Here is a 13699-nt window from a genome sequence, read left to right as displayed (position 1 = left end):
AAAGATTGGAGGACGCATGGCTTGGACTTACAAACCTACTGAAGGCTTCAAAGCAAATGGAATATAAGCAGAAACAGAGCACAGATTACCTGTGCAAAAAACAAGTGTGAGCTGAATTACTTAGCCTAATAAAGTGGGAGAAGTAGGATGCCTTCAGTATACTTCTACCCTTATTAGCAGCACATTGGTATGCTAACCAAGAGTTACATTTCTCTGTGATGTGTTGCATACTCCTAAACCTGCAGAAAACTTCTAATTGCAGTAATTTCATCTCTAGAACTACAGCTACTCTTCAAATTTTTGATACCGATCAAACATCTGGAAAAACACTTAAGACAGTTCACAGGCCTACAACTATTCAGGGCCCATGCTAGAAAAAAAAATAATTCTGTCTCATTCTGACATATTACCAGATGGATACTTCAAGCTAAATCTTGGGTACATTTAAATTTGGGTGCAAAATACCAAACAACCACATTTGTTAAAACAAAACCCGAAAGAGTCTCCACAACAATTCTTACCGTTGATGAGGTACAAGGATGTTGTTGATTCCTCCTAACTTAACATTAATCTTCAGGCACAGGTTTGAAAGGGTCTGCGGAGATGTTTTAATGACATTTTTGACTTGAACACACTGTGTGGCCATTCCCAATAGCGTATCTCCCACACGCTTCACCTCCGCTGTGAAGCAAATATTAGGATGCAAATTGAGTCCATTTGAAACTACTGGTATGTTTTCATCTTAGATTACATCACAATAATTGTAGTGTAGATACTCTACAAAATAACTTTAAATTTAGCTGCATGCTCAGAATTGTTTCCAATTTATTTTAACTTCAGGCAAAGCACTGGTTTCTTATGTCTAAAGAATAGTCCTGGAGAATTTTCTAACAAGCTGGGCATCTGTTAGAATGATACTTGATCAAACAGGTAAATACAGAGGTCTTTCCTCACCGTACACTGGTGTTTTCCCTGGCAGGATGACAATGATGAGCTGAAGCCCTGAATAGGTGTTCTTGAGGTGTCGAAACATGGGCTCCACGCTGTCTGCACCCTGGGCGTATTTGCAGAAACAGGGCTGGCCTTGGATCGGCATCCCTGCATCCTTGGAGATCTTACGCAGCTGATCTGTAAAACCCCTAAAGATGAGAAGTTTACTGGGTTTTTGCACCAGCAAGAGCACACATCAACCAAAGCATAAGGGGGCAGAACTCTGTTACTCAAATGAAGAAAAGGACTCCACCTAACTTTCAAAGCAGCATTTTTAAAACATGAATTACGTGGCAGCCATACAGCTTTAAAATACCATAGGCTAGAACTGAAAAAAACATTTAGAGGCCTCTAGTACTCAATTCAAGATGCTAAGATGTAAAGCAGCAATGTCACAAGACTGAAACAGTGTTTTGACTGTACCTTCCAGCAAGGAAGCGGCTTGAATTCTCTCCCTAACACCTCAGAAGTGTAAAGCCAGACAAAATGCTCATTAGATTTGCTGCGTTCATGCTTTTACTAAATGGTTTCGTTAAGAGAACTGTCCAGAGCCTGAACTATGACATGCCTTACTTCAGTATTTCTTCTCTGCACTGTCTCTGCGTTGCAAAACAAGCTATAGCCCACATTTTGATCTCAACACCAGTGTGGAACTGCTTCCCTCGCATGTCCCATACTCCATGGCTTGGGGTTGCCACTGTTCGATTCTGTGGAAACAGAAAAATCACACTGATATTCAAGTGAACGAAAATTAGAAAGCCTATCTATTTACAGCTTTAGGGTAAGAAAAAACAAAGCTTGCTACTTGAACTCTGATCCCTGTACTGCACAAGGCAACTGAAGTGGTTAAATTCATCAATGTGCATGGGAAATCACTCTCTGAAAACTGTAACAGAACCAAAATTAAAACCACAAAATCCTCACCCGTCCTCCATACTGCAGCATTGGAGCTGGGAGCACCCGCCCTGTCACATGGGCCATCTCATCCCGGACTTTGAACTGGAACTCTTGAACAAATGGATCTGCATCGTAATTTGCACTTCTCACCTATAAGAGTTTTTACATGTTACATGTCAGCTCAAAAGCAGACCATTTCAGAACTGTTTATAAGAATATTCAACTAAAAATATTCAAGCTTTATATTTCCAGGCAGCTAAAACACTACTGTTTAGAGTGGCTGAATTCAGCAGCAGATATATAAAAAGATGAAGATATACGTTGGAGTTCTTTGGTGAAAATATTTACTGTGTACTGAGGAAAGCAGTCAAACATTCAGTCATTCATTCAGGAAACCTACAGGTGGCTTGAAGAACACAACATAAGATACTTTTTGCAAATAAGCAGTAGGCTGTGATCCAGTAAAAGAATTGTCAGGCTGGGGTCAAGGCATTAGTGTGGTTTAGTCCAGTGTCATTTACTGAGTAGGGTTACACCTAACTGAAATTTAAGAACTAACCAATCTGCTTATTTCCTCTTGCCTATCTGGAGCAGATCTTGCTGTGGCCTTTATCATAGTCGATGTCTGATTGTCTGTTAGCTTCTTGATACACCGTTGGCCAGCCACGATATTACATACCTTGAAGAAAAATCCACATTTAGAAACAGATCCCAACATACGATACATGTACAGTACTATGCTACCATTATAAAATACACCTCCAAAGTGTTTAGAACTAAGCAAAAGCGTGCAGTTGTTTAATCTTTAAAGCTCCTTAAAAGTGTAGTCAATGGTAAAAATACAACAAAAAGCAAATAAAGACTATGTAAATATGCCAACATGCTTGTACCACAAAGTGCACTACTTCTTAACATCCTGCAAAATGATACCGCCTACCAACAACGAGCTGATTTATCAGAATAAATTCATTACTTCTAAAGGCAGGTAGGTGTGTTTCTGTTCCTGTCCCACTTGTAGGCAGGGAAGATGAGGATATTTCAGCTGAAGGTTGTATTTCTCTCTGAAATACTGTGCTACTGTTCTCTCCACAGTCTGTCCATTTTCTAACTGTAAAGGAAAGCTGAAGAAATATATGTTTTAATCAAACTTACCAAGAGCTTAGTTGGCAAGTATCAACACTCCCCAAATGAATATTAGATCCCATTACATATTCAGTGCCAAGCTATTACACATTTTATGCTCTGACAAAAAGCATCTTACGTTTGATGACTTGCAGGCCTTCTTGTTACATTACAAACACGGTATTTCCGCCTCATCGTTCCACAATGAGTCACTTCTACCTTTAGACCTGCACAGAAATACAAAAAAATTATGTCATAGCTACACAAAAGTTTTCACAGGAGACACGAGTTTTCTTATGAGTATGTTCTAATCCAACAGCTGTCATGGTCAGAGCTCGAACAGCGCAGAACAAAAAATAATTATTCTCTAAATATCTTGCTTTCATTTTAAGTGGATTTCTGACTAACCAGGTATTTTCCTCAAAAACAAATCAATGTGAGATATTTAACATTCAATGTCATCTGAATTTCTCACTGCAGTTTCATTTAGCAGACATATGACTAACCTCGGATAGAGAGTGCTGTTTTTACTGTATCCTTTTGTTCTCATTCTCAGTGCTGTATTTCCCTTAAAACCACCAGTCACATAAAATTAAAAGGGCAAAGGCAGATTTGTCCCTTATATTCACTTTTCCTAGCCTTGCAACCACAGTCAGCCTATAATTTTCCTTACTTTTCACCAAGTTTCTTTAGCTTTTGAGCAGCTGAAGATCTAGTCTAAAATCACCCACCCTATATGCCACAGGCTCACCAGACATTACTGTCTAACCACAGTAAATACTGACAGCAACAACAGCAGCCTCATCGGATTTTCAGTAGTTATTTCTATAAACTGCAAGCACCGACTGCCTATAGCGTACGCAGAGAGTAGACTCAACATCTGCTGAAAGTATTGAGCTTATCACACAGGTGCTGCATAGCACGGCCACATTGTTATGCTTTTCCCTAGCCCCAAGGAAGACAAGGCAGTTGAAAACAGCATTGCTACCCAAATGATTCAACCTACAGTCCACTAGTAGAGGACTCAGAGAAAGCAGGATGATTCATTTTGTCAAGGCTCACGTGGATTGCAGACCTCAGACTGAATACCCCAGATCAAATCAGGTCCCTTAGTCCCAGAGAGCAGATACCACGACCGCTTTACTTGGTACACAGACAACCCAGAGAAGCAGTAACTGTGCTTCACTGATTCCTGACTGCACTAATCGCAACATTAACATAAGTATTACTTCGAGGATTAAGAAAATAAGCTACCATTGACCTGATACAGCATGAAAAGGAAATACAAAATATGAGCCATGAAGCACTGTGAATACACCAATATCTGGAGCCCGTTCACTGCTTTGTCATTAATCTGCTGTGACACCACAGAAGACACTACCCTCCCTCAGAGCTGCTCACAGAGACTGCAAATTCTTTAATGCAGGGTTTGTTTCACTATACATAATCACGTCTTGGCTGGAGTTCCCTGATACTACAGCAATAAAAATAAATATCGACAGCAAAGGTAACCTTTTAATATTTTCTGACTATGGTGGCAGAGTGTCTGAGGCATGAGAAGAGGCAGCTTCTCATTCTCCAGTTATTGGTCTTCCAGAATGAAGACAGACAAATGTAAAAAGGAAGCACATTACGACTACTATAAATATTTACTTAAAGGTGGCTTTTCTGTTTTTCCCAACTAATGACTATTCCATGAGCACATCAGTTCGTGACTGTAGTTCAGATTTATTATTTGCTGGCCAGTATTTCAGCAGAGTCAAGTCTTGCATCAGGTAACACAAGCATTTCAGAGCAGAGCTTTGAAGAGCTGAACTCTTTCAAGGCTTCTCTCTCTGCAAATTACACTGGAATGAAAGGATATGGGAAAACACAAAGCAAAGTAGCATGTATTGAGTGCAACTACTCTAACCAGTGGCTTACGCAATACTCTGGAATGGAATTTGGCCTTCAGCTGCAAGTTATCAAGTGGTACTTATTTTTCCATAAGGCAATCAGTTATTAGAAGAAGTAGTCACCGCAATAGCATACTCTCAAAGAATCAATGATGTTAGCTTTGAAATCAACATTCATTTTACCTCAGCATTTAAACAGTGGGAGACCTACAGCACAATACCACTACGGCCTCGATGACCCCTGCCTCTAAAAGGCTAGCCAGCCAGCAGGCAACAGCCACTTACCTCTAACCAGGCAATAAACAACACGCTTGCCCTTTCCCTCTTTAAGCCACTGGGAACATCTCTCATTTTTCATTTCTGCAGAGCCACATTGTCTCGTTCAGGACTAGAACTACAAACATGTACTGCAATTCTCCTAGCAGTCCCAGGGCCCTTCTGATGCGTGCTAACTAGAAGGTTTCCAGTTAGGGCAAATTCTTGGAATTACCTTGAGTTACCTGGGACGGGACAGTTATGTTTCTACTCACCCTTTATCTCTTTGGTGAATTTTACCCGATGAGAATCAGTCAGAGGTCTTGGTTGTTCATCAATATTATGAATGTCAAGAACTTCACACATAAACTGAATTACAGGTTGTGCTTTGTAGAAGGCAGTGGCAGAAACTAAAAAGAACAAAATATCACGTGTAAAAAGGTAAGTCAGAATGCTGTCAAGCAGTAGATAAATGAATGCTTTTAAAGATTCCAACTAACCCCCAACAAGATGTTGTGCAGCACTTGCTTTCAAAACAGATTAGCAAGGTTTGCAATAAATACACAAACAAAACCCACAGTGACACAGTCACCAGCCTTATCATCATCCTACAACTACTTTGCATTTCTGGGTTTTGGAAGGGATTTTCCCCAGGTGATATTTATTTCTAGAGAGCTGTAATGTTCCAAAGAGACACTCTGTCAACTCTGTATGGAGCTACAAGCAATATGCGACATGATTTTGTCAATGATATGAGATCTGCTCAATTACTTGAATATTTGCTAGCTACATAAGCACAATTTTAAGTTCACAAATTATGCTAGTGTAGTGCTTAGTGCAGCCCTTGATCTACCAATATCTCCCTGCATACTAACGCCCCAGTCACACTAAGTGACAACATACTGTATTCACACAAGACAGTTGACTCATTCCATGAAATGAAGACCACAAACAACGTGCTTAGCCAAGTTATAAGCAACTGAAACAACACCTTTTAGCAAGAAATGTGAGGTAGCACTAGGCTACGGCTCAAACGTAAGATAATCCATACATTTCAAACTTTAAATAGCAACAACAGAAGTGAAATAGTAGACAAGCACTTTCTTAGTTTCCCAGATGTCATGTACCCAAACCACCACATCTCCGTGCTGATACAACCAAACATTCTTCAGACGTGTGTCACTGCAGCAGGCTGCCAGCTTCGCATGACGCACGCCGGCCACCACCTCCGGATGCCGACTACTGAATGAACACAAATAGCTTACACCCCCAGCGGCTGGCAGCGTGCCGCCTGTCTCCCATAGCAGCAAAAGTGATACAGAGAGAGGAACGGATTTTGCAACGAACCTTGCATGAAGTTAAACAACAGAAAAAAATCATACAATAGGATTTGAATGTAATCCCTACAGCCTAAACCACAACATAAGGTGATCAGCCTATAAACTGTAGCTTAAAGACAAAGTTAGAGTGTCTCACTCCCAGAAAGGATTGAAAAAGCTCTACTGCAAGAATAACTACTACGCTATTTAACACTGGCAGGAAAAACCACCTTCACAGAAGGTAATGGCGCAGTGCATCATAAATTGGTACAAATTAATACTCTTGTCCTCCTTGAACAGTAGTTACCTCAGTACCTTGCACACAGATACTAGGATTGGATATTTCTCAGGCTGGAAATATTTTTACATTCCTTTTCCAAACAATAACTAAGTCATAGCTGCACTTTGAATGGTAATTTTAAAAGAGCAAACCCACCTGAAGTCAAATGAGTATCATTCACAATTCAGGCAAACCACAGCAGTGGACATGCACATTTTTGTTGTGAAAGCTCAGTAATACGTGACATTTTCATTACGCTTTAAGACAGGCTCTACTCACAACCTGACTTGGAGCGTTTAACAAAGTTCAAGAAGTCAGGCTATTTACATTGGTTTTAGAAAGCATTTCAGACAGACAGTGAGAACAGAATGTGAATTACAGAAACTTTTAGGCAGCACCTGCATCTCAAACCCTGACATTTTTCTGCAGGGGTTTTAGCTACCAGGCAGACTCGAGTGCCTACAGACACAAGGAATCTGACACGTGCGCTGGCTCATCCCAAGTACATTCATCCGGGACTTAATAAAGTGGTGCCGAGTAGACCTGATTTAGCATAAGAAAGCCCACCTTAATTAGCCCTATTTACATAGGTATTTGTGATACACTTTACAGTTTCCTTGTAAGCACTGAACACCACCTACTGCGGACAGCCTCACAGAGACAGCTTAAGCAATTTGTCTGTCTTACTGTGGATGCACCAGTACAGAAGTGAAGGAGGAAAACAAGCTATGCTAGGCCTTTTCTCCCTATAAAGGATTTTGTTTTTTAATATGGCAGGTAAACTTCTGCTCAAATGCTGGCATGACAACAAAAATGAAAAAAAGAAGACCAGGATTTCTAGGTAGCCTTTGCTGTAGAGGTCTGGTCTGAATTGGCTGAAGAGCAAGCCAAAGTATGCATGCATACACTTTATTATTACCATCTCACTCGACTATTGTCATTAAAACTCCTGCAGAAGGTTGCCTTTACAGTTAACGTTCCATTTTATGAGGATATTACAAATGCTAAATCTTTAAACTGAGCCGTAAGACTCATGTATTTTTCAGATGAAAATCTCTTGCACACGAAGAGATTAGAGTTTGGAAATTTGCTTACTCTGGTACAAATTCTAGCAAAATACCCCAAACTATTTTAACTCTTTATTCTTTACAAAAAAAAAGACAAGAAATTAGTGTAGATGGCTCACGGTTACTAAATCCTTCCGTACAGAAAGCAACAGAAGTTACTCTACTACCTAGATTTTAGTATCATAAACACAAACACATGACAGTTAACGGACTGAATTTCAAGGTCATTTGTATTCTTAGAGGCAAGAATTATGATCTTTATTCTCAACTCCGAATCCCAACTCACCATCAATATTGAGCATCATCTTCCACATGGCAGGCCGAACAGACTGATGGAATCCAAACCAGACCTCCCTGCCGCCACCCAAGGGGTGATCGTAGCCTTCCGGAGCTGAGAAAAAGGAGCGGCCCACAGGGGTGTACCTAGCCAAAAAAGATTACCATACGTTTATGCTATCACTTTCCCAATATACGATAAAAAGCTCTGTCTTAGGAGATCATACCGCACAGCATTATTCTTTTTTGGAATTTTGTGCACTGGGATCAGTGTCAAGTTTAAACAATACACTGAATGCTGGTGTTTCCATTGCAGTGTTTTTAAATTTAGACAAAACGTTTACTAGTTTTTGCAACAAGTTAACTTCTCCTTTCTGATCTTCCACTTTATTAAGCGTAACTTCCATCACAGCACAGATTCTGTACAATAGCACTGTATATACCAGACTGACCTTCAAATATCATTTTGAATGTTTTACTAGTGAACGTTTGATTACTTCTCTCGGTGTACACTGCATTAAAACTGCAGTGGTAACAAAGAACTAGAGAAACTAATGCTTTCTGAGTAGAAAAGGTAAGTTCACAAACCTCCATGCTTCCTTACATTTGAAATGTACAGGCATTAGTACAGGCACAACAGTCTTTCACATTTCCTTACAATCTGGGTAGCTGAAGAAGACTGGCTTCCACAAAACCACAGACCATTTCTAAGAGTCAGTGACACCCAATGAAAAACACCAGTGAAAGGTACAGCCAGCAATCAAAAAGGAAATTCCAAGGCCCAAGTAAGGCAAAAATCGATAGGGCCTTCTCTAATATTTCAGGGTTCTGAGATAAAGAGTAACAGACATGGTTAAGACAGGATCTAGTCTCAACAATGTATTTAAATCCTGAGAACCACGCACCATTGATGGGTATATCACTGAACTAGAGACTCATGCTTTTAGATAGTCACCAGGTACACAATATCTGGCTCATTTTGAACAGAAAATGTAAAAGCAGTGCTCTAGCATACTGTAAACTCTCCGTTTTTCAATTAAGACCTAATATAAGCATCTCCTGTTTCTTGAGCTTTCCAAAGAAACACGTCACCTGCTCTGGAGTTTAAATGTCTACAAAAATACATACTTCTACTAATCAGGTGTGCTGCATGAGGGAATGATCATTTTTTTCTTTTCACCTGTGAAAAAACAGGGATGAAGGTCTCCCAATGGGGATACTTCAGGTAAAGACAGACTGCAGGAAGACAGTGAACCTACTTCATGGAGGGTAGGTGTCGTAGCACCACATCGACAGCATGAACAGGGTTAGTGCTGATAGGTTTGTCTAGTTCCAGAGGCTCAGGCAAGGTTCTTCCTGTCAAAACTTCATGCAGCAAGTGCCAGCTCACCCGAGAAACAAACTTTATTGACACTTTGAAGGGACGATCTTTTCCACCTTCTCCCGGTAATGTCACATCCAAATCCACCTGGGTGGTTGAGGGGAAAAAAAGAAAGTGGCTGTTTAATTTGTGAGTTTGCTAGGATGCGTTTGTCACCTCTACCTAACTCCTGAAATCCGAGGCAGTATTGGAGCAGGACCATCTACTTCTATTTATTGAACTGGAAAGCTATTTATCTATTCTACTATCTATTTATTGAACTGGAAAGCTGGGAAAGGAGAAGCTACTTCGCAAGTCTCAGTGAATCAAAACTCCCTATTAATCTGTTAGATACCTATATAAAAATACACCTAGATAAGAGCTGGACTGCATGAGTTATCCAGAAGTTATGTCTGACAGCTTAAATGCAGTTACTAACACTACATATGCACCAAACATCCTTAAGATACAAAAAAATTCAGATGTAGAATTCTTGACTTAAACTGAATACTTCATTATTTGCTGTCCCTGCAAAAGGACAGATCTCAGGATCTGCTTTTAACAACACACCAAGACTCCATTCATTTTGATCGATGGACAGGTATTCTCACTCCTTCCCATAAGTGGGCCAGAGACTCAAAAACCGAGATAATTAGGATATCGCACATTTGATGAAGTACATAATTCAACGCACAAAACAAAGGGAACTGTAGATGTGGTTCACGGAACTGTCATCTTGAATTAGAAAACTCTTCATTCCAAAGAAACTGCAGTTTAATTTATTAACAGTACTTCACAGTAAGCTGTATTACAGTCTGTAAAACTCTATTTAATAGATTACGCTGTAGAAAGAGGTGACTAAATTCTAGGGGAGGTTCTGAATGCAACTATGACACATTATATATAATGTAATATATTTACATATATTGAAATTTACAGAAATTGCATTAAAAGGACTATTTCAGCACAGATACCTTAAGATAGTTTCTGAATTCAGTAATATTAGAAGTTGGGCTTGTTTCTTTTGCTTTTCTAAGCAGCTGTTACAAGTACCATTGTTTTTCCAGTTATCTTACCCCAGTAGTGGCCACAGGAAGTGGATTGGCTGTATAAAGGCTTCTTTTCCCATCATAAACTGGTCTACGGTCCCCAAATATTGTCACTTTAAAATGCTGCACCATTGAGTCCACCACCTCCCTAGAAAAGTTGATATTTACACATTGAAAACGTTTTCAGAGAAGTTTCATGCTGGAACTGGCTCCCACACACGCTGTGTTTTGCTGAGGCAGTTTCAATAAACACACCGCTCGAGGCGATTATACAACACCCACCGATATTCCCAAAAAGTGCTTCGCACGCTGCAGCTAAGATAACAGAAAAACGCTACAAAATAAAATCACAATCAGTGCAAATGCTTAAGTACCAGAAAGTAATTTTGCTAAAAACATTTCAGAAAGTAGCAGAAATGACTGAGGCCTTTCCATAAGCTTTATATACAAGGCAAGGATGCACTTCCCTCGGAAGAAACCCACAAGCTATTATGAAAACCCGGTACAGAGCAATGCCAGCCCACGGAAGCCGTACAAATGAATTGTACCCTGTACCCAGTAACACACATCTGCTCTTCAGCTAACAGGAGTTTTGAATTCTGCCCACGTTTTATATAAAGATGAGGTGGCCTAATAAAAGTCTTGTCGTTAACAATCTAAGATTTTACAATAAAATCAAGTCAAGATGAAATTTGCATAGTTAGATTCTCCTACTTTACTGTGAGCTGATGGCAATAAGAAAATAGGAACCTGTTGTAAAGAGACACAAGCACTGAACTTACACTTGAAAAAAGAAATTTCATCTCATATTAAAGAAGTCCTCTCAATACAAGTAGTAGATACATCAGGTGCAAAGAGAGTTTTGCAATACCTCTGACTGAAACATGCCTCCGCATTTTGAACTCTTTGGGGATTCTTTGTGTTTCAGTTCCACTGCAAGCTATCTTGATGTGTCATAGTTCCCTTATTTTACAGAAATTAAACATTTTCCTTCTTAAGCATACACTAACTAGCACGTTTGCAATGCCGAAGCTTACTCATACCATTTCCTGACCCGGCAATATTAGCCTAAAATACTCAGACAACCAACGCCAGCTTCCTCTTCAAGCAGGGTGAGAGCAGCACTTTCACTGGGGACTTGGAGAAGGCGAAGAGAAACTCACTTGAAGTCTCAGCATCCAAGTCCTTCCACTGGCAAAAAGCAGAGCATACTAAAGCCCCTTTAACGTGTCTACTTAGTACTCGGTTGTGCTCTGGCACAAGTCCTTCTGCCCCAAATCCCCAAGTGCTCTGGCACCCCGCTCCCTTACGCACGATGCTACACGTGCAGCAGCAGCTCTCTGTAAGCACCAGCTCCATCGCACGACCCATGATAAATGCAGATGGATGCACATCAGGGACCAGGAACGGAGCAGGAGGGACAAGGAAGAGGCTCTGGGAACCAAAACTCATGCCAGAGCCGTCTCCCGCTCTCGCACAGACTGACAGCTTCAAGGCAAGGCGTTATTGCCTTCCGCTTTCCAGTTTACGACACAGCGGAAACAGTGGTGAAGAACAGCACTGCCAAGGAAAGGGAAAAGGAAACACAAGAGAAACTCGAGTTTTTAAAGCCTCCATGCAGGTTAAAACTAGCAAAGGTGGAGGTGAATTTTAAAAGCAGCAGCTGTTCAGCAAAATCTTCAAAAATTAGACTTAAAAACCTATTTATTCCCAATCCAAGCAGCCAAGATGTCAGTCAGAAACTATTTCAGGAGCTGAGCCTATGGAAACCCACTGACTTCTCAGCAGTAATTGTCGCAGCATGGAGAGAAAGGGAAAAATGTATTTCTAAGAAAATTCTTCAAAGGATGTATAGTCCAGCACGCTGATTTCAATTTAGACTAACAAAAGCCATTCTTCTCTGCGTAACCCACAGCACGCTCAGAGGCACTTACTCTGCAGATACCATATTCTTTTACTGGGCTCATTTATCCAAGCTCTTGCAGTTTTTAACTAACATCTCCTACATTGTTACTTGCATTAAAGTTGGTAAAGTAGGAATAGTTTTAAATAACCAAGTTCATGGTTCCCTAGTTTGGGGAAAAAAATAAAACAATATGCATGGAAAACTTACCGTCAGCTTTCAGATCTTAAACTACAGATTATATTAGGTGTCATATTTTACGTACTGCTTGCTATCACATTAAGACAAATTAAGTCTACTTGACTATTAAATGTGACTATTAAAGCAATTTCTTAGATAGCCTGCGTTCAGTTGGCCTTCTTAGCTCAACTCATGAGAAACCTCACTCAAAAAGCACTGAAAATTATTTCCGACCTGTAAACAGCACTTCTGAGAAGCAACGAGCACTCACTAACCTAAAAAAGTCAGAAGCAATGTATACAGATAACCTGAGACAAAGGGTATGCAAAGGTGTATCAGCTGCTAACAGCCTTCAGGAAATCATTGTTAGCACGCAAAAATATCTACAATTTCACGCTGAACTACTTTACAAACTAAATACTTCTGCCTCTCTCCACAAAAGCAGAAAGTTTCAGAAGGCACAGCATTTATCTAAAGCATAACCAACTAAGACAAGCTTTGATAAACAGATTTAATTCTGGAAGCAAGCTTGAAATTACCCTCCAAGCAGGCCCACGAAAGGGAAATATTTAACTTTTCAAAAATTAAAAAAAATCAAGCTTAGCTGCTATCTTAAAACGACCTATCTCAAGTTCACTATTTTCAAACATCTCTAGTTTTTTTCCCACTTTTAAAGAAAAAGCTTACTACACAGAGAATCACAGACCCTGACTGCATGAGTGATCAGAGTTCCGATAGCTTTGATTTAAGGCTTCCTTTAGTCTATTTTAATATTTAACATTTCCTTCCAAAAAAGACTTTTTAGTCAATAGATTTAAATGAAATGGCATTTATCTGAAAGTCATACAAAACAGTAAGTCAGTTTAGAGCAGTTTAGAATCTCTTTGTATTCCTATGCCCATGGTTTCACAAGCATTCTTCATTTAACAATACAGTAAATTAACTTTTCATAACAGTGAGATTATATTAAATATTAATTCACACAGGAATATTATATCCCAATTTTAGCAATTTATTAGTTTCCTTTTAATTCTTATTTGATGTAGGCATTCATATGCAGCTTCACAACTTCACAACTGCAGCTTTCAACTAGCAGGGGGAAAAAT

At 39.8% G+C, this 13699-nt stretch overlaps 1 protein-coding gene across 1 annotated transcript in view; it reads right to left on the bottom strand.

Annotated features, from left to right (window-relative positions):
• Nucleotides 1–13699, bottom strand: part of LOC121058891 (protein argonaute-3-like) — a 39662-nt gene that overhangs the window by 16736 nt on the left and 9227 nt on the right. The window contains 11 exon segments of the mRNA XM_040535018.1: nucleotides 522–681; nucleotides 955–1139; nucleotides 1564–1697; nucleotides 1915–2037; nucleotides 2447–2566; nucleotides 2861–3008; nucleotides 3149–3236; nucleotides 5435–5569; nucleotides 8112–8248; nucleotides 9361–9569; nucleotides 10538–10658. Of these exon segments, the coding sequence (XP_040390952.1) occupies nucleotides 522–681; nucleotides 955–1139; nucleotides 1564–1697; nucleotides 1915–2037; nucleotides 2447–2566; nucleotides 2861–3008; nucleotides 3149–3236; nucleotides 5435–5569; nucleotides 8112–8248; nucleotides 9361–9569; nucleotides 10538–10658 (1560 nt within the window).

This window comes from Cygnus olor, chromosome 23 (assembly GCF_009769625.2).
Source record: "Cygnus olor isolate bCygOlo1 chromosome 23, bCygOlo1.pri.v2, whole genome shotgun sequence".
Lineage (NCBI taxonomy): Eukaryota > Metazoa > Chordata > Aves > Anseriformes > Anatidae > Cygnus > Cygnus olor.
This window is presented reverse-complemented; position numbering and strand designations above follow the sequence as displayed.